The sequence below is a fragment of the Stigmatopora argus genome, chromosome 5 (genome assembly GCF_051989625.1).
Source record: "Stigmatopora argus isolate UIUO_Sarg chromosome 5, RoL_Sarg_1.0, whole genome shotgun sequence".
Lineage (NCBI taxonomy): Eukaryota > Metazoa > Chordata > Actinopteri > Syngnathiformes > Syngnathidae > Stigmatopora > Stigmatopora argus.
In genome coordinates this window covers 16,240,790-16,263,009 of record NC_135391.1, presented here as the reverse complement: position 1 = coordinate 16,263,009, position 22,220 = coordinate 16,240,790, and the positions used below count along the sequence as shown (strand labels likewise).

Genomic DNA, 22,220 nt, shown 5'->3' with positions numbered 1-22,220 from the left:
TCTGACATCATAAATTGCTCTGTCAGATGGAGCCATAGTTTGCCTCAGTCAAGCAGCGGGGTGCACCCCGCCGTAGCTTTTCTGCTCAAATAGAATGGTTAATTTCTGTGTGGAGGTCCCCTGTGAAGCCTGCTGCCTCCTTGCGCCTAAAAAAAACTGTCCATGCCTTCCATTAGATTTTATTGAGATGTATAAAGTAACACGCAGATGCACACACTCAGGCATCAGTGTGCCCTCGTGAACACATCTGACCGCAAGCATACACACTGAGTGGTGTACATGTGTACGTTTGCACACACCAAGGATACGGCTCATTACCCACAGCTGGCCGCAGCCTCTTGGTTATACAAAAGATGTAGGAGGGGGGTAGTGCTGTATATTCATGTGTTTGGCTGTCTCCCAAATGTTAATTTGCTTTTAGCTGGCCACGATTAGAGCTAATTCCTTCCTGGTGCACATTATATAAATACCGCCGAGAGTGGAGACATTTGTGGAGTTGGCTGAGGGACACCGGCCCATGTTTACATGCAGTCAATATTCATGTCAAAGGGACAAATAAAACTAAGTATCGATGACATCAGATGATATCAGACAACCTTATAATATTTAGACGTGACGCCGCATTTAAAGGCAGCCTATTTGTGACATCAGTTTTAGCCACGCACATTTTTTGGAAAACACATTTGCACACTGATAAACTCTAGCACATGTGCATGTGACAATAGGTCTGGGATGCTCCAATTTGATTGGCTAAAATTAACAACATTGATAAAATGTCTGCCCAGTCCTGTCATAGAAATACTGGCTTTTGTTTGTTTTTCTTCACTATTATATCAGAAAAATTAGATTCTGTGCCTTGTTTTTCAGAAACTTTATGTGTTCCATTTTTATGTTTCTGCTATTGTTACCGTTTTATCTGGGCTAGTGATTTTATTTTGAGAGTAATTGGCATTAGGTATTATATAGTCTAATATTTATATTCTTTCATTCTACTATTCACCTCTTGTTTGATTTCTATGTCTCTTTCGCAACTTTGATGCAATCTCCTTTTTTGATGCATCTCACCTGACACTGCAGAACTGTCAACTTTTTTTTTTCCATGTCTCTGCTCTCAGAAATGGCCTTATGGGCCAGGAGGCCTCAGCATGTCAGCTCAGGCTGTTGACCTCTGACCCAGGAAGCAATCCCAGGTTGCTACTGCGAATGCTGCTTCATAGGGACTGTCACCTGCCACGTATGCTCCTTGAAAACTCTTGTAAGTCATGTATAGTCTTATAGAAAAATCCACTCATCATTGATGGCGTTAGACGTCCAAACTATTTCAATTTGGAGGGCTGACAATGATTATTTGCTGCCAGCCATTCCTAGTCAAAATAGATTAATCTAGCATGCTGTCAATGTCAGTGAAACATAATCATTTAGAGCCAGTTTTGCATGGTATACGTGCTCCCTCACATTTTATTATGTCACCATTATCACCATCTTTGCCATCGCCATCATCATCATCATCATCTTCACCTTGGTCATCAGCATCACTAAATCAATAGAGTGTAGTAATAAACACTCAACAGACTGAGGCAGAGCACATATGCTGACCTTTAAAGATTTTGCATTTCTCCTCTCCGTACTGGCAACAGTCTAACCTTTAAAGACTGTTGCGCAATCGTGCATTAATTCACATTATCGTGACCTCATTAATAACAACGCTCACAGTGCCATTTTCTTAGCCGACCTGAAATTCTGGCTCCGAAGTGCTAGGATGCCTCAGCTCCGAGTCATAGATTAAGAAGGGAAGCACTGACTCTTGCGTGTTAGTGCAGTGGTGGCCTAATTAAGCAAGAAGTCGTAAGACAGAGGTTTGACTGAAAGCTCACTCTCATACAAGCATTTGTTATCGCTTTATGTGGGTACTAATTGAGGACAAGTGAAAGAAAAAACGCAACATAGGGTGCCCTATTGAAGTGTTAGGTCACCACAGGATGACATGTTCTTTTATCGTCTGCTTTGTCTTGGTATTATAAAAAACAAGTGAAATAGGTGGCTTTCAGAGTTTCGAAATTGAGTGTTCAATCTATGACCCAGACTATTCTGTGCGAAGGTTGCATGTTCTTTCCAGGCTTGGGTTGCTTTTCCTCCCACATCCCAAAAACATGCAGGTTAGGCTGATATAGTACTTTAAATTGCTCCTAGGTATAAGTGTGAGCATGAATGATAGTCAATCACCTGGTGCCCTGCAATTGGCTGGTGACCACTTCAGGATGTCCCCCACCTGGTGCCCGCAGGCAGTTTGGATAGGGTCAATCACCCTCCACGACTCTTGTGAGGATAAGCGGTCTGAAAAATGAATGAATGGATGAAAAAGTTTAACTGTGTAACTGACAATTTTGAAGTAAACTTGTATTTGATACCAGTGCTTTTTGATGCTCTTGCTGTTTTACTGGCCCCTGAACCCATTTTGTTAACCCCCCTCACAGAATGATGAGGAAAAAAAATACAGGGACTTGTTTACTGTAGGAATTAGAAGCACTGACCAAAATTAAAGGGATGAAAAATAAAATGAAATGACATGAAAACAATACTAAGCACATCTAAATTAACTGTATTGCCGAATCATTAGATTTTCTGAAACTTGTATGCATTAGCAAACAACTTTGTCTTTTGAATCCTCTCCCACATTTGCGCGCCAAGTAACGTATTACTCAGATAATGTTACTTCTAGCCGATTAATCGATTGGTGGACTAACCGACATGTTTTTCTAGCCAATTAATCATTTAAAGCAGAAATGTCAAAATCACAGCCTGTGTGCCAGATCCGGCACACCACAACACTTTGTGTGCCCTGTGAAAGTAAATAATTTTTATCGACTTTATGTTCAAAGCTAAAATCTAAATAAAAAATTATATAGTATTGGTAGAGAGTAGGTACTCTTTTTTTCCCTTTTTGGAAAACAAAAACAAATAAATGAACAGTTTCTAGTTTCTTTTTAATAAAAAAAACATGTAAAATTAAAAAAAAAATGATAATGAAAAAATATCCACTTTAATTTTTTTCATTTAAATAAAAATGGGGCGGCCCCGGAGATGGACAACCATTTACCTTCACACTCATACCTCGGGGGGATTTCAAGTTTTCAACAAGCCAGCCTGCATGATTTGGGGTTTTGGGAGGAAACCAAAGTACCCAGAGCAAACCCACACAAACCCGGGGAAAACATGCAAACTCCAAACTGTGAGGACTGGCTTGGATCAAACCCTTGAACTGTGAAGCCGACTCGCTAACCACTCTGCCGCCGGGCCTCCCCAAATTAATTAGCTCACAAGATATTTTCAATTATTTTTTTATGTTACAAACTTTTTAAAACATTTATGGGGTGTTGACATAAGAGTAACTCTTCCACGACAACTAAACAAAAATGGAATGACAGTGGGGGTAATTTCTTGTGCCATAATCAGAGAAACTGGTCATTTCTCAATCCTGTTTTCATGGACCGTCACGGTCACATCACTAAAACACTTTCTCCTTGAGGACCAATTACCAGACAGGCAGAGAACAAGATAGTAGCATAACCCACATAATAGACTAATTATAGGTCAGCTTGGTTCACTACTTAAAGCATGTTAGATGTGTGATTGTGCAAGAGAGGGAAAACATGAATGACATCAGAGAGGAAATCATTTCTCATTTGGATTTTGTGTGATGTTGCTTCAAACTGAATATACATAATATACACGGGAACTCAAATTTCGCATGTTTTTACCCTTAAGAAAAGATCATGTTCTATGCCATTGGCTGCGATAGACGTCAAATTTGACTTAGAGCGGCTGGGAGTGATCAATGGCAGTTAAGGACTCAATTTATTCAGAGCATGGTGGACAATCTAGAATTTAAAACAGAGATCCCAAACTCTTTTTTGTCACGGGTCACTCATTTTGTACCGCATTCTGCATTTTTATTTATATTTGTAATTAAAAGCAAACAAAAATATGAAAATACTAAAGATTCATTTTTTTTGTCTGAGCCTCATGTCTGACACCTAAGTATTATCAAACTCATTCTTAAAAACCAAAAAGTACATCACTCCCTCTTCTAACTACATTGGTTTGAGTTTTTTGTGAAATCCTACTAAAATCTCATGAGACTTTTGACTGCAGTGTTTCACACACTATTCAAATATCTGTCATCTCTGACAGACCACTGGATATCAGCCACCTCTGGAGCGACGAGCCTCTTCTCAGCCACCCCTGTCAATTTAACATGCACAATATCTGTGAGGCATATAGACATCTATAGGAGTCTTACACGCACACCTCTGTCAAGCCCCATGCTTAGACAGCTGCCCCCACAAGGACACCCTGTCAAAACCTCTTCCCTTTCACTTCCCATCTCCACATCTCGCAGGCAGGGAGTTTTGAAATATATATTTTTTTAAACACTCACAACCATCGAACACAGATGTGAGCTTTTTCTTCCTTTCCTTGTAATTCACAATGCTGTTTGTTCGCCCCTTCTGTTAACACGTGTCAGAATAAGCCTTGACATTCTCCAATATATTTTTTTCCTACCGAAGAGGAAAAAAGGATATCTGAAAGCTATTTTCTAAGATACATACAATGAGTTTAAAAAAAAAAAAATTCTTCTTAATGTGGAATTTGCAGAACAAAGGAGCACATATTGAAAACCAAATACAAGGATTAAGTATAGAAAGTAAAATATGTGTCAATACATGCACATGGAATTATGTGTATGAATTTACCTCTACAAAATATACAAAGTGAACTGAAAGTTAGTCATAACATTTATGTGCTGGTTGTAAGGGACTTTATGTGCAGTTCCTTTTATATTATTTCATTTTCGCATTTCAAACTGATGAGAAAATACAGCTATTCATTTGTCAACAAATCTGTAAAGTGATGATAAGTTCTTGCCATAGCTTTACTTATTTCACTTTAAGGACGGAAAGTTGGAAAGTCATAGAAACCTCACTGGACTCTTTGCATGAATTTCAATTGAAATTTGAAATTGACAGTTTTCCTATACATCAGTAACCTTAAATTTGTTTTTAAAAAGTAATTACTGAAACCATTTAAATATGTACATACACAAGGACAAAATTCGACTCAATCATACTCTGCGAACACAACAAATATTTCATTTCTATGTCATTGATTTACGATGTGTTGTCAGACGTGGTAAAAAGTCATTTTCAGATTATATTTTCCTTTCCCTTTCAGGCATAAAAGCACAGTATATAAATGGATGAACTACCATCATTATTGCCTTATTCTATTCATTTCAGATTCTTTAAATTTATCAACGGAAACAATACAATGACAAAATTGATAATTAAAATTACTACTCACCTGAGTCTTTTTTTAATAAACTGCAAATTATGGGATCCAGAGGTATTCTTTGTTTTCTTTCCCAAAAATTGGGGTGTCGGCAGAATAGAGTGGATGGTTATGGGTATCATGGTCATTTTTAAATGTTTACTCATCTATGCTGAAAAAAACATTTTTTTCCAAAAAATGTGATTATAATATAAGTTATGTTTATAATTTTTACAAGACGGTATTATTTAGCTTGTACCCTACTTGATTAGGATTACTGTTGGCCCGGAATAGTAGTGTTCCTTACGGAAAGTCAGTGGGGATGATTGTTTACGTAGTATTGATCGACCAATATGGGTTTTTCCAGGACTGATACCGATTATTAGTAGTTAGAGGAGGCTGATAATCAATTATTGGAGCCGATATTTATTTATACTAAAGGTGCAAAGATTAGTGTAAAAAAATATTAATGAAAGCTCTCAACTTCATAGAAGAATTTATTAAATCACAATATTGTATGAAAATATCAATAATATAGAAAACAACATACAGAAAAACAAAACCTAAATACAAAAAAAATAATGAAAATACGTACATAACCTCCTCCTTCCAAGTTTCATATACTAGTGGAAGTAAAAAAAAAAGTTGCTACATGCAGGCAGATCTTTATCTGACCTCAGATTGTAATGTTTATCTTGTCTTTTCACAATTGCATTTCCCTCCTTAATACTATACAGCAGGGGTCGGGAACCTTTTTGACGAAGAGAGCCATAAACAATTCATATTTTCTAATGTTATTCGTTGAGAGCCATACTCCGAATTTAAAAGTCAAAATACATGTAAATGGGTGTCTTTTATTTTAGTAATTTCACCACTTTTAAGGTGGAAAAAAAGAATACTTTTGACAACATTCTTATGCAGTTGCTAATCAATGAGAGTATGCATTCTAGCAGAGTCTGATGCAAAAAAAGAAGACTAAAGCAGCACTGGATGTAGTATCTCAGTTCTGTCACCAGTGGGTTCCATATTTTAGCTCACAGATTAGCGAAGAGCCAGATGCACCCATCGAAAGAGCCACATGTGGCTCCCGAGCCATAGGTTCCCTACCCCTGCTATATAGTATAATATTGCAGTGGTTCTTTTGCCTGTGGAAAACTTGCTATTAATTCACACTCGGTAATGGTGTGATTGTGAGTCTGAATGGTTATCTGTCTCTATTTGTCCCCTTCGATTGCCTTGCGACCAGTCTAGGTTGTTGCCCGCTTTTCACATGAGGTCAGCATGGATAGGCTCCAAGACCTCATGACTGAGAAGCATACCTGTCAACCTCTGCCGATAACTGCCCTTATAAATGATTATGAGTCCCCTTACAAACCCCCCAAAAAACTTACAAACACCGTATGACTCGTACGGTGTTTGTAAGGTTTTTGGGGGGTTTGTAAGGGGAATCATAATCATTTTATAAGGCCAGTTATCGGCAGAGGTTGACAGGTATGGAGAAGGAGAAGCAGTGTTGAGAATGAATGAACACATTCTTGTGAAACTTAGTGTTGTAACTGGATTTCCTTGTAATTTGAAATGACTTTTTTTGTGTTTCTGTTTACCCTCGCAATCTTATCTCCTTTAATTTTTATTGTTTCAGATTTCTGCCAGGAAAACCACGTCAACATATCTGCACTACATCGTAAGGCAGGAGATGCCTTCATCGTTGCACTTTTCAACATTTTTGCCTGCCTGAATGACATCCCTGATGCCTTAACTCGGCTCCTTGAGCCATACTTGGAGAGTGTGCATGTATGGGAACACCTCTACACATTGGCAGGTAAAGCAGCTGCAAGCCAATTGATTCAAATGGATGGCACTATTTCAGAAGGTCTTGTCTTTATTATCCCAACGTGACACATTCTACATCTCAGTTCTAAAGGCTCATGCTCTCCATAAAAGCTACACTTTTATATGTGGCCTGTAAAAGATGACTCTAATAAACTTGACCATATTCTTAAACAGGAATGTCAAAATTATTTTAGTTATGAGCTACCTAGTAGTTCTGGTTTCCTTTGGAAGAACGTTATGTTTGCCAACTGGGGCTGCCACGGTGGATCAACTAATTAATTGTCAAAGGAATTGACAAATATTTTGCTAGTTGATGAATTAGAGACATTGTTGACCTAAATATTGTCATTAGTGTCCTGCTCTGTTGTCTGGTCCAGAAGGCGCCATTCTCAACTGGCTTTCAGTATGGGAAACAACTTGGGTTTGCAAAAGCAAATTTATCACTCTCCTTACGTTCTCCGCTGATATACGTAAAGACATGCTCCCCCTACGTAGGCCAAAGGACACTGTCTGACTGTCTAATATTTCTGAGAGTTTGCCCTTCCACAGCTCCATTTTCAATGGTTCTAAATATGCACTTTATTCATCTCATCTCATTTTCTGAACCACTTTATCCTCATTAGGGTTGTGCGGGCTGCTGGAGCCAATCACTGTTGTCTACGGGCCAGAGGCGGGGGACACCCTGAATCGGTGGCCTGCCGATCGCAGGGCACAAGGAGACAGACAACCATGCACACTCACACCCATCCCTAGGGGCAAATTTAGAATGTCCAATCAGCCTACCATGCATGTCTTTGGAATGTGGGAGGAAACTGGAGTACCCAGAGAAAACCCACGCAGGCCCGGGGAGAACATGTATACTCCACACAGATGGACATGACCTGGATTTGAACCCAGGACCCCAGAGCTGTGAGGCCGAGGCGCTAACCACTCGCCCCACCGGGCTGCCACTTTATTCATTGTGTTAGTATTTTTCCTATGTAATGACCCATACAGTATACTTGATTCCTTCAAAACTGTAAATATTTCATTCATTTAATACTAACACTAAAACAGTATACGTACAGTAATCCCTCAAATATTGTGGTTAATATGGACCAGACTTGGCCACAATAATCGAAAAATTGTGAAGTAGGATAGCCCTATTATAACTCATTTTTTGTTTTTTTTCAGTGCAGAGTCCTAGTAGCAAGCAGAATACAGGGGAGTGGCTTCCGCTTACGAATTTCAGCGTGGATTTTCACATTTTTATGAACTTAAAAAAAAAACTTCAGTGATGAGTCCTAGTAACAAGCCGAAGACCTGGGAGTGGCTTCAGCGTGGATTTTCACATTTTTTATTTTTAATAATTAATAGCAGAAAACCAAAGACTACATACATTTTATTTGAATTTGATTTAAGTGAGAAACATGAAGTCAAAGCACATGATTTTGACTTTTTGGGGTACACAAATTTAAATCGCATAGCACAATTGGCCCATGGCGCTTTAGTTTGACTGTGATTTAAAATGTGAGATTGATCACATTTCACTACCATTGATGGTAATAGACAACCAATTCATTTGACTGGAAGGGCTAGGATCGATTATTCGGTGCTAGCTGCTCCTTGTTGAAATGGATCAGACGCCTATTGCCGTCAAAGGAAACCAATGATATAAATCCACATTGGCAGATTTGTCTATTGCCACATTCATGTTACTGGTCAGTCACATAGTTCTTACTTATATCACTCACTGTAGCTGCAAGTGGTTTCCAATCAATACACGAGTCGATCCGAGAGGCAGCTTTGCAAAATGTGAAAATCAAGTGACTTTGAAAAATAGACCTCGGTCTCACCTGCCTTGGAGCGGTACCTCGTCAAACAGCTATATCATTTTGTGTTCCGCTCCAGTCTTTTTCTGTAGGTCTGAGGTCGCACATTTGTTAGACGTCCCATAAGATTTCACAGCACTTCCAATACTGCCGGCATACTTTATCTGTCCCGTAGCCTTTGCTTCTATGGCGGCTGCTATGGGAAATTTATGGCTGCCATACAACTTCACGCGCACAGTAGGTTCGCGGCTATCAATATGAGCCGGATATGAAAGGGCAAAGCATTGGAAGACGTACTGTACGGCACCTTGAGAGGGTACTAGGACTTTCACTGTCGGGATACTGAAATTGATTGAAAACATCTGAATGTGAGCGGTTATTACTTGCTTTATTACAGACGGTTTCGCTGAATATATCAGCAATCTAATCCCTACATTTGGCATTTATGTCCAAAGTAAAGTTGTGATATAATAAGGAAGTGGACTCTCCCAATGGACTCACAATACTTGTCATAATGCCATTGCTGTGTGAGACCATGGGGGAAGTAAGCCCTGGGGTCAATTTTTTTCGATGTTAAATTTCAAGTGAGAAAATGCATGTATATAGTACATGTATATGCATTTATATAGTACATTTTTTTGCATTCATAATTTTAACAAATCTCTAGGGTATCCCTTCTTGAATCCAGCTTCATATGAAGTTATTTTTTTAATCAGTTCAAAATAAAATTATAGTCAAATTTAGTCTACTTGTTGTAATTGAGATGCACTTTTTGTTTAATGGTGAGGTCCCTGAAGGTTGTATCTGTTTCCATTGTAGTTTTTTTGCAAAATAAAAGCTATACATACTTAAAACATACCAACAAATTCTAATTGTGATTCATGTGTTTCTATTCAAGGCTATTTTCCCCCAAAGAGTTTTACTCTTGTAAAAGAGTAGAGAGGGCTTGTTGGTTTGTTGTCATTACAACTGTCTCCCGTTGAATGGGACTGGGTGAGATTGTAGCAGTCCTACTTTTGGGGTCAATAGGAGACTGTTTGCCAAGGCTCTTCATCTTGCCTAGGCTATGCGGACTTGGAAGGTCCGACTGTAGGCAGTGTATCGGCGGTGGGCCAGGCGTAAGGATTTGGGGCTTTATGGCCTCTTCCTGTTAGACTGGTGGAGCTTCTACTGCCTGGGCCTAGTGTCGAGGGTGTTGGTTGTTACCTCCTCCCGGGATCTCCTCCTTTTGAGCCAATGGGGCCTTCTCTACCTAGAGGATTGGTCACAACCAGCCACTGTTAGGTGAGTCAATACCGGTTGAACTACTAGAGAAACCTTTTCCATGGAAGATGACGATCCTGACCAGTCTTCTTGCTGTCTCCCAGAGTCAGCCTCCAGCTCAACCTCCATTTCATCAGAGCTTTTGCCTTTGAATGCGTAGTAGCAATGTTCAGGATTTTCTCTGAGATATCATACCATTGCATTATTAAAACAACACATGTTGCTGCAAAAGTGTTTTATGCCATTCAGAGCAAAGTTGCCCAAAATCAAAACGCAGGGTCCAGTGTCTCACTCACTCTCTATAGCTGGTTGGCACGAACATTACCCTCATACGTTTCTCTCGAACTGAGGGATACATCTTTCTTGGGATACGAATTCTCAGAAAGTGGCATGAATCTGTTTTGCAGTGGAATCCCATCATTTTAAAGCACTTTCCTTTTACCTTTTGTTTTAATCTTGGTTTCTGGTTGCTTTCTTTTTGGTGCTGGCATCGATGAGGCAGTCTTCTGTCAAGGTATCGGTGGCCATTCTTTCTCATAAATCTGCCAGTACTGCCATCTGATAAATGCCTTTCCCAAATTGTAGTGCATTTACGATAGACCAAGAGTATTCTGGGATTGGTCAGTTTCTTGACAACTCCAGCGTGCTCCCATTGAATCTCATTGATGTTAGGTGGCATTTTATAAACCTGTTTCCTCTCACTGGTTTGGGAAATCGGCAAAGCGGTTTCATTTCTGACTGACCATTTATTTCCACATTCTTTCAAGCTTGTACCACTATCTTCTGGGGCAGTTTTTAATAATCATCCATGGACAGTGAGGCCAAATTAAGGCCAAGTTAGCTTCCGTTGCCGAAGTCCTCTGTTCCAGTTGCGATAAGGCAGACTTTCTAGAATTTTCTTTTGCAGCAAAAAAGGCATGTTAAAAGCAAAAAAAAAATTCACCCAAAAATATTTGGTGTAGGTAGAAACAAGAGTAAATAAGAGAAATGTTAAATCAAATCCAAGACAGCTTGCTGAGCAATTTAAAATTTGATTGAAGCTTGAGCAGCAGGATCAAGCAAAACCGATATCTTCACAGGAGCGAAGTTAGAAAAGATAATAAACTTGGACTGACTATAAACTACAGGTGGTCACACTTTATGGTGCACACAAAGATAGTATTTATGATTAATAACCCAACTGTCAGTAGCACAGTCTTAAAATTGATTCAGCAATGTGAAGTATTCAGATTCAGAAAAAAACGGAATCAGTGTCTAAATCATAAGAATCTACGCATAAGCCGCAGGAGACAAAGCCTGTAAAGCCATGCAGCGGCTTACAAAGCAGAATTTATGGTAGCTAACATAAAGCAAAATCCAGCTAACATGCCATAGCGCCTGTTCGTTTGGCTCAACAATGACTATGAGTTAAATAAACCTAAATGTGTTGCCTTCCCCAGAAACAAAAGAGGAAGTGCCCATTGTGGTGGAGCTTATTCGAGTAATCGTCACCAAGTCGACAAACACCATCGTGACACACCTGGTCACTATGGTAACTGACTGGCAGGCCTCAGAAGGAACAAGATGTGTTCCAGAAAGTATCCTGACTAAAGTGCCCAAAAGCTGGAACTACACCCCAGTGGAAGCTGAAGCAAGCTCGACCGCTTCTCATAAGAGTAAGCAGCAAATGATACCACTGGTTTTCAAGTGATTACTAATTAAATATCACCTGTCTACATTCCCCCCACAGCTGTGATATCACTCGCCATTCAGGCAGTGTCCTTCATTTTCACTCATCTGCCGCTGGTTGTAGCGTCCTTGCCCCTTTCCATCCGTTATCTTTTCCAAGTGGCTGAGAAGCACCTTTCACAGCACGACCGACAACTGCGCTCCATGGGCTTGTTGCTCTGGTCCCTCTTCAATTGCCTTATCCACAGTCTCAGGCACCCATGCACACTTGAAGAAATCAGTGGTCTGGCCTTGAACCGTCAGGCCAAGGACCGCCTGGTCCTGTTGGCTGAATGTCTACAGGCTTCAATTGGGATTAAACAGAAGGTAAAGGTGTGAATAATAGATTTATAATGAGATTCTTCTACTCAGGAGTGGGTAATATATCATTGCTTTATACTTAATGATGGTTGTTCAGGGCTAGTTAATTCTAAAGGGAAATGGTAGTCTATGTGATAGGTGTTCCTAAAGGTTATTCAATTTACGAGACCGTATTTTGCTAACTTATTTGAGAGTTTGCTTGGTGATTAGGGACACATTGACACAAACATATGTTAACCTCACTGGTTGCCATTGATGGCAGTAGAAATCAAGTCACATTTATTAGCCATGTATAGCCCTAAATCATCAGTGATTCAAAAAACACAATTTAAAAAATATATTGAATACTATATATTGTCTTAAAAATAAATACTAAACAGCACTAGAGTAACAATAATAACACTACAACATAACTAAGAATAAAAATAGAAATTAATATTTTTATTACAAAAATAAAAAAAGACAACACCTGAAATAAACCTTACCCTAGGAAAAGTAATGATAAAAAAAACATGGAAAAAGGAACAGGAAAAAGTATAAGAAGCCTTGAGAAACAAACAAGAATTGCAGTGATTCCCCATTCAGGCCACAATGGATAGGTCACACGGGAAAAAAAACATAACTAAACCAAATTATAACATCCTATTTCTAATCCTATCATACTTGGTCACTCTTAAGGAGAACTAACTGTTCATTTAATTCCATGGATAAATGAACAGAAGTATTTTATTGTTATTTTAAGTAGGCATGTCTGCTGATTTATAATAATTGGAAATCACAAAATAACAAAATAGTCCACCCAAAATGCAAACATTTCAAGGTGCCTACTTGTATTTGTTCCCTGCTAGCCCCTCCCACGTCTCATAAATTGGACACCGTTCACTTTCAAGTTAATTCAATTAAAGAAAAAGGATAATACAAATTAAAATGATTATGTTAAGCTCAACAAACAATTGATTTATGTGTTTTTTTCCCATTAATATTACAGGGTGTTCCCAAAGCCATAGTACACAAAGTCCTGCAAGCTCTTGAGGAAAAAAGACCAAAGTGGACGAACATTCAGCTGCAAAAGGCCCGCAAACTCTGCAAAAACAGGTGAGGGGTCAACATGAGGAATTAACACCTAGGTCAAGGTCAAAGTGGCATTAATGTTCTCTAATGTGAACGTGTTCATGCATACAGGATAGTGTCATCCATCACATGGGTGGCAAATGTTGAATATTCACACAGGGTAGCATTTTAGTCATATAATTTGGCATAACGAATGATTTTTCCACTAGACATTATGTTTGATGTATTAAAAATAAGATTGCAGTTGAAACCCGGTAGTCAATGAAGGGGGCGGTCTAATGGACATTTTTGACATTGAACCAGTGAAGTTTATAGGGTTCTAATTTAACAGATTGTCTGCCATTCATGGCATTAGACGTCCATTCGCTTCCAGCTCTCCTGGTGAAAAGGGATTTTATGTCCGGCTCTGTTAATGGCACTGAAACATTAAAATTCAGAGCAATATTAATTAATGTCATCTTTAAGAAGAAGAACAACAACAAAAACAAGTTGTTGAGAACTTGAACCATTCCGCTGGGCCATGTGGAAGAATAAAAATTGTAATAATTGAAACTTGGCATCCAACTATTTGGACATGACATTTTGTTAGTAGAGTAGCATAATCCCTCAAATATCGCAGATAATGCAGACGTGACATAATTGCGATAGTTAACAAACTGCAAAGTAAAATCGCCCCTATTATTAAAACAATACAACATGTTTTTTCGCCTGCACAAGTACAATTACCAAGAAGTGCATGTATTACATATTACAACTATAAATCCGGTGAAAAGACTGTTAATATAAATATAATTTATGTATTTAAAAATGTAAATACTTTAAGTACTGTTTTCACAGTGAAAATAGTTCCCCTTCGCTTAATTTACATTTTAAAAAAAATAGGTTATTGGGTGCTTTTGTCCAAATATTTTTTGTCAGATTCGAGATTGGATCCTCGATGGAATCTACAAGAGGAGCTTTTGCGAGAGGTTTTCGGTGCACAAAGAATATGTTGATGAGGAGTCGTGACCACTGTTTCTTTGTTGGTACAAATATGCTTTTGTACAAGGACATGACAATGTCTAGATGATTGCCATATGCCATGGCAATGACCATGTTGTCATCAATCTCTGGGAAACTTTGCTTCGGACTGTGCGCCATATTGAAAGTTTCTTGCCATTTTGTCAAAGTACTAAGACCACGTTCTTCATCTTTATTGCCCTTATTGTTTTGGGGGAAATTAAACTTCCACTTCGCTCCTCTGCACTGACCAGCCATCAATTACCCGTCCAGATAGCTCTATTTTTGGATAAGAGCAACAGCGTCAGCCTGCCGCTGCCTGGAATTAAATGGAAACTCAACTTCTACTTTGTTCCTATGTGGTGACCAGCCATCTTAGCTGCCCAAATGGCTCTATATTCGGACAAAGGCGATGGCGTCCGCCGTAACATTGCCCGGACCTAGTACGTACTTTGAAACATTTTTGGGAAATTCCACCATCGGCTCTGCGACCGCGAGGCTCCCGGTGTCCGCTGAGCGAGCTCTATTTTAGGTATAGGACGACGGTGTCCACCGTAAGGTCGCCCGTGGCTCGCATTTCTGAAAAAAATCCACCCGAGGCTCCCTGCGTTCCAGTTTGCTTAGCAACATCTATTTTCAAATACGCGCCATGGCATCCGCTGTAAGGTCGCACGGGGCTCGCATTTCTGAAAAAAAAGAAAACCCTAAAATGACGGACACTGTTCGCTGCCCGCCATTTTTTTCCCGGTGCTGAGTTGAGTGGCAGTTCCCTGTCTTCCACCATTTTCTTAGTGGCAAGCGGAAGACAGGGAAGTGTCTGCAGCTTGCGAGTTTCAGGTGGAATTTTGACATTTTTATGAACTTTTTTTATACTTAATATAAAAAAAAATGTGACGTACTGAAGCCGTGAATGTTGAAGCCGCAAAGTGGTGAAGGATCACACTAGACCAATCTTGTATACCAAATGTTAATCTTATGCATTACTGACCCAAAATATGCTGTCCATGTAAATGGATGCCAGGTTTCAATTATCATTATCATAAATTTAACACCGGTCAAGTTGTTGTTGTGTGTGTGTGTGTGTGTGTGTGTGTTTAATTACTCAAAATTGACCCTTGCCCTATTAAAGAGCGATCTTAGTCTCTTCCAAGTTCCAGGTTTGAGAAAGCAAACTATCATGTTTCAGTGCCTTTGACATCGATAGTTGTTCAACTTATTTGAATTCGGATGGCTGGCAACGAGTTAATTGATAACGCTTTTTATCCTCTATGAGTCTTTTGGAAACATTATTGACATGATACCATTTCAAATACATTCGAAGTTTAGCGCCTTCAATGGCAGTAAATGTGTTAATGTATGTTTTAAATTAAATTATTCTGGTGCATAATTTGCGTGTGGTAGCAATTGTATTGTGATTGTTGATGGGGGAAAAGGAAGAGTGATTATCTATCACCTGTCTGAGACATTCAGTGAGATCATTACTATTCATTAAAATAACCTTCACAGAGAAGTGATGCCCGCCTTGTAAACAATCACATTGTCCGAAAAAGAGACAGCCTCTGTGTGTGGCAGATGCGAGCTCCACCTCTTTTTAACTTCATCCACATACTCACACGTAATCGTTTAAAGCTTTTCTTGGCCATCTTAACCAGGGTCCCTTTCTTTAGTCACCCACCTTGTCTTTGCAAAATAATTTGTAGAGGAGAAGATTATTGTTCTCCATCATGGTGACCCTGGCCAAGCTGACGGGATGCATACACAGATGAAGATGAATGCAGTTATTCCTTGGCGGAGGTCTGCGTCTTTCAGGGCACATTGGCCCTAATGACATGATTGATAGGCTGTCCCAAATCCGGAGGGGCTCTCATTAATCACCCCGCTGACTGAATCCAATCATGTGCTTCACCTGCACAGTGATGGACAGGAAAGGATACACCGCACAGGTGCTGACACGGATGCGCGAGCGCCGTCCCAGACAACACGACCGCTGGGGATGGCGGGCGAAAGAATGAGGAGGTGTACGGGCAGGACGGGACGGAGCCCTTCTTACTATGCCACCCTCAATGTCAAGTAGCCAATGACTGGCTGACAGACTGCACCATTCGTGCCTCCTTATAATTACAAAGTGGGGACAGAACAATGACAGGAAGTGTATGCCACGGAGAAGGTTTGATGGACGGTACCAGGATATCCATCTGTATAAGAAGGCTAGGAAAATGATGGGGGCATTTGTCAGGGCTGCATGACCATACACGCGTGAGGACCTTGACACACAATTACACACACACATGCAGGACATGCTGAAGAAAAGCACAAATCACTTTTAGTGCGTTGACATCCTTCACTCAAAATTTCTGCCTCGTATCATAAAAGTTGCAAATAAATGCTGTCACCTCGCTAATATTTTTTTGCACTGGCCGCTGAGGGCGCTAAACGTCCAATCCATTTTGACTATGAGACACTTGTCGGGAAATATCAGCCTTTAAAATGTATTGGACGTTTACTGCAGTCAACGGCAGCCAGTGGGTTAAAATACGGAACTGTAGGCTTCCTCTTTTTCCCTTCTCAGCATGCTAGGGGCTGCAGCAGAACTGACCGAGCAGAAAATGGGCCTGATGCTGCTGGAGGTCTGCCACAAAGCAGGGGGCAGCAACTACCTGAGGCACATCCATCATATCATCCAAGGCAATGAGGTAGGGAAGCACTTTCCCCCCAGCATGTTAGGTGGCTGCTGGCTCCAGGCCCTGAGTTTTGGAGAAGGAGCAGGCATCCTTGTGGGTACATGCTGGTCTGTTGTTCAGTTGACCTGAAGGGTGTTTCCCTGCAGGGATTCCATATGTATTACACTAGCCTCCTGTAATGTAAATTAAAGGCTTTCCTCACATTTTAGTTTCCTTTTGATTCTTCATAGTATTCAAATATAGATCACATTTTTTTCTTCCCTCTGGTCAATGTCATTATATATATATATATATATATATATATATATATATATATATATATATATATATATATATATATATATATATATATATATATATATATATATATATATAAATATATATAATATTACTTCAAATACCTCTAATGTTTGGGCTACAAAATGCATGCACCTAACTATAGAAGCGGTACCATCTGCATTTCACAAGTAAACTGTTTTTGTTCAGCTATTGACCACACTGGACAATAGACACACAGATGTTCAAATTTTATTAGGGTTAATTCACACCAAAAAACTGCAGTTTATTAGCCATGGTGGACTATATACATAGTTCAAAGTGAGGAGAAAAGTAGCAGGTCATAGACTGAAAATGACACTATAGTGTTTTGTGAAAACTGTCATTTCGCGTCCAAAGATAAGTAAATTAGCCAAACCAAAAAAAAAAAGTTGTTGATTTTCAATCCAACTTTTTTTGTTAAAACTCAAGGGGTGCCTGGGCCTGGAGAACTACAGATTACTCTCTGGACTGATCTCACGTCAGTCACAAAAAACATTTCAACAGGGACAAACTTTCACACTCATATTCACACTGTCGCTCATTTAACAAGCAAAAGAATAATAGTAATGGACTGATTGTTGTTGTTTTAATGGAGCCAAAGTTGTAGACCTTAAAACAATGTGTTATTGTATTGATTTTGTCTCTAATATTATCCACACTTTTACTAGTAAACTCATAACTAGAGTGACTTATGATAAAGACAAATGGCAATTTAATCCTCAGAGAGTTATATGAAGAAAGTGGCCTTCAATGACTGGCAAGCGCATAGTTACACTTGCCATATATTTTACAATAGATTGTCTATAAGGATGTGTCTTGAAATAGCAAGAACGCGTGGCATGTACATTTGGCTGTTGTTGATGGATTAAATAAACAGCAATAACTCTGCATGAAAATGTGATAAAATGTGAACGGGATACCAACGATGGCTGGAGCATTTCCACTTAGCCAAGGCTGAGACAAGAACAGGCGGGTCAGGGACACTCAGAGCTGGGGCTGAGGCAGAAGGATATGAGTTTAAGAAGCTATGTCAGTGACAGATGAGAGTGCCCAATTCACAACTGGACATAAACGACTCTGAACTACTCTCACACCATATAACTTTCATATATATTTTTGTTTCTTTACAACACACTTGCGAGTGCTGTTCTGTATTTTTGTCCTCTTTGTGATGTGTGGACTTCTGTGTTGTCCACAGAATTTGCTCATGTCTAAATTCAGTGGCAATGCGGACTTGCCCTGTGCCTCTCCCTTCTTGGTGAGCTTTGACGTGAGCAAGTGTGTCCGCACCAGCAAATTCAACCCGCTCGATCAGTTTGACCGACTTGGAAAAAAGAAGCTCAATCAGGTTAGTATGTGAATGTATTGCTAGTTTTATTTTTCTTTTAACCCTTTGTCATTTAGTAATTGATTCGCTACCATTGACGACGCTAGATGCCCAATCCATTTTGTGGAGTAAGGTAGCAATTGATTGCTACTAGCCTCCCAGTCAAAATAGATTGATCATTCACGCCGTCAAAGGCTCTGTAACATTAACATTTGCAGCCATTTATCTCAGTTGCACCTGTATCGTCGGACAATATGTTAAAAACTGTTGAATAAAATGACGGTATTTTCACACCTATAGGGCGCACTTAAAAGTCTAAATTTTTCTCTAAAATGGACGGGGCGTCCAATCAGTCGGTGCACTTTGTTTATGCACTAAATTCAATATTTTGTATGACCCTCACCGCTTGACTGACTGGTTTCATTTCTTGCCGACAAGCTACTTATTTCAATCAACTCTGCGGACGTTCACCCTAAAAATAGCCTCCCCACGTGTTCCAAGCATTACGGTAAATCCATTCAAAACATCCCGGACGAGTGGCAAGGCAGTTGACTTCCGTGTGCTCATAGCAGTTTTAACCTAAAAAAAAACACTCTCAATACACATTAGAGCTATACAGAGGAAATGCCTGACGTGAATGACAACAAAATGCGGGTGTGAACTCTTGGAAAATGGACTGAAGCCATGGACCGAACACGATATAACAGCGAGAAGAATCGCCCTTTCAGGTGTTGCGTCCTATAGGTGTGAAAATATGTTAAATAAAATAAAAAATATCTATTTTGTATTATTGGGGGCCATAATCGGATTGTGTTTATTTTTAATCAGTTTAATTTTGTTTTGAGGAAATTTGTTAACATTTAATAAGATAAAATATATAGGAACTAATATATTTTTTAATGGTTTTAATCATTAAAAATATTGTCTTAACTAACCAAAGTGATTTTACAGAATGTTCCGTAGGCTAATTGCAATGCCAATTAACTCTTGGCTGCTATTGATGGCGATATATGTCTAATGCATTTGAACTGGCAGAGGCTGGGAGCGAGTCATCTCCCTGTTCAGAGATGTTGGACATCTATTAATTTCAATAAAACTGACATATTATTATCATGTACTTTGGGCTTTTATAATTTTAACACAGCTGTTTGTATCCTTCAATATATTGCCCTGTTTTTCAGCCTATTACGGGAACCCGAAGAGCTTTGCATAGAACCATCTTATTAAGAAACTGATTAAAAAGACTTCTCCACTTTTGACGCCCATGTAGTTTATCAAATGGAGTAGAGGCAGTAGGGAGCTGAGTTTTATCCATCAATCTCTCTTGAAGAATGATCAAGAAGGATGGATGAATAGAGTTCTCCTTCTGTCAATAAAGCTCAGCCTGCTGTTGGGAGTGACATTTTGGCAATCAAATTACTGTTTTTTTACTTGCTTCCCCAATCTTGTGCCAAGTATGGTAGTAAAAGAGAAGAGGAAAAAATGGGTGATGTCTTGGTGCTTTTAACAGGGGTGGGCAAACAGGTCCTCGGGGACAGCTGTGGGTTCAGGTTTTTGTTCCAACCGATCCAGTACAAACATTTTAACCAATGAGATTTCTGCAGAAAACAAGAACCACTTGACTGCAATCCACTGTTTGTAGGAAATCCAATTGGTGAAAAGGTGTCCGCATTATGGGTTATGGGTTGGAATGATTGACATATTTGTTAGTGTGCACCCCGTTAAGTGTGAAACAAATTATCGCAAACGTTATTTATCTGACCTCTGTGACTTGACTTCATTCCCCCAAAATGTAATCACCTCTTCCGTTTCAAGCAAGTTTGATAATAAGCCCATCATTCATTCTTGTGTTCTCCCCAAATTCTTGTTTGGGCTATTATGAGCTTTGACCTCATTTCCTCAAAATCTCATCATATGTAACATCAATTTATACGTATTTATCTACAGAGTACATTGATTGAGTGGACATGGGACTGGCAAAGGTTGCTGCCGTCATATCGGAACATGTGTAAGGTTACCTTCCAAACTCTGCTGGCCAACAGGTAGGCTGATTCTACAAGTACACATTTGTATACTTCAGTTCTATGTTGTGTTGTCATACAGTTGAACTCATTTGCTGCTATTGATAGTGATACAATTCTAATCTATTCAAACTACGAGGACTGGAAGTGAATGATCATGTTTCAATGGCATTGATAGCGATAGTAGCGTAGCATTTTAATTGAGAGGGTTGTCAGAGATCATTTGAACGCTTAGTCCTCTCTGTCAAAATGGATTAGTGCCTATCACCATCAATTGTACAGAATGAGTTAACCATCCACTTGCACACTCTGAACATATAAGTTGATTATGGTTATACATTCCAAACCCTAACTTGGCAAAGCAAACTTAAGTGTACGAGATGCTGAAACGTGACAAGCCATCATAACCTCTCAAACTATTTTGGTGTCATCTGACTTCATCCAAAGTCCACTGATGGTGTCCTATCCACCTTACCCACCTTGTCCGCTCGTGTTCTCGCTCTGAAACGGGCATACATATTTATGCAGGTATGTGACACATATTAGATGGCCATACTTCAGGCTGTTCCCTGTTCTCCATTCTCAGCTGTCAGGTTGCCAGCGATCATGGAGCCATGGGGCTACTGCACCTTGTCTCCACGCCTACGTTCAATCCATTCTAAATCACCACCATTGTAAAACACACATACACACACACCTTCATAACAAAGGGCAAGCTCTGCATCTGCCAAGGACACAGGTCTAATAAGGGTGAAGTGTGCAGCTCCGCTGTGTTGTGATGAGCTTTGTCTTCTTGAGGCAGTGCTGCCTTCGACACACACTCACGCACATGCACAAGCACACACCCACACAAACACACCCACACACACACACACACGCTCACACACATACACACACGCTCACACACATACACACACACGCACACACACACACAATGACATTCTACTTTGCCGTGTAGTCTATTTTCCTCTATGTTAACTAGTAACTCCATTTGTTCATTCATTTTCTGAAATGCTCATCCATACAAGCCTATCCCATCCAATTTTGGACACAAGGCGGGAGAAATACCACGCAAACCCAGAGAGAACATGCAAACTCCATACAGTGAGTACCCACCTGGGATCATACTCTCGACCCCAGAACTGTGAAGCCGACATGCTAACCACTCGCAGGCCGGGCCATCTCCATTTGTTCAGTAGAACCCAATTATGTTCATAAACAGAGGCTTCCATATACATTGACATGGGTGGGAGAGAATGGCAGCCAAAGTACGATGAGGCATAAGCGTACGGTGGGTTAAAGGTTATATAACTCGGGCTAATTTCACTATATAGAAAGTGCCTTCGATGCTGTCATTTTCCTCATTAGTCTGTCTTTGTTGGGCCAGAAGTGCAGATTTCATGGAGGATTTAGAGAATGCTTGCTTAGATGCTCTCAAAGAGCATGGAAGTTAGTTTTCATAGTGGGTGTCATGTAAGCTTGAAAAGTCTCTGACTCCAAAAGACGACCAAAGCAAAGGATATTTGTGGGATATTGCGTT

The 22,220-nt window shown here is 39.7% G+C and overlaps 1 protein-coding gene across 7 annotated transcripts in view; it reads left to right on the top strand.

Moving 5' to 3' along the window:
* Positions 1-22,220, top strand: part of kiaa0825 (KIAA0825 ortholog) — a 132,270-nt gene that overhangs the window by 40,155 nt on the left and 69,895 nt on the right. For all 7 annotated transcript variants that reach the window (XR_013300230.1, XM_077600190.1, XM_077600191.1 and 4 more), the window contains 8 exons: positions 1,116-1,255; positions 6,971-7,150; positions 11,675-11,890; positions 11,965-12,269; positions 13,252-13,358; positions 16,903-17,026; positions 18,531-18,680; positions 20,607-20,701. Coding sequence is in view for 6 of the 7 variants with exons in the window: in XM_077600190.1 (XP_077456316.1) it covers positions 1,116-1,255; positions 6,971-7,150; positions 11,675-11,890; positions 11,965-12,269; positions 13,252-13,358; positions 16,903-17,026; positions 18,531-18,680; positions 20,607-20,701 (1,317 nt within the window). In the remaining variant the exon portion in view is untranslated. The remainder of the gene's footprint in view (positions 1-1,115; positions 1,256-6,970; positions 7,151-11,674; positions 11,891-11,964; positions 12,270-13,251; positions 13,359-16,902; positions 17,027-18,530; positions 18,681-20,606; positions 20,702-22,220) is intronic.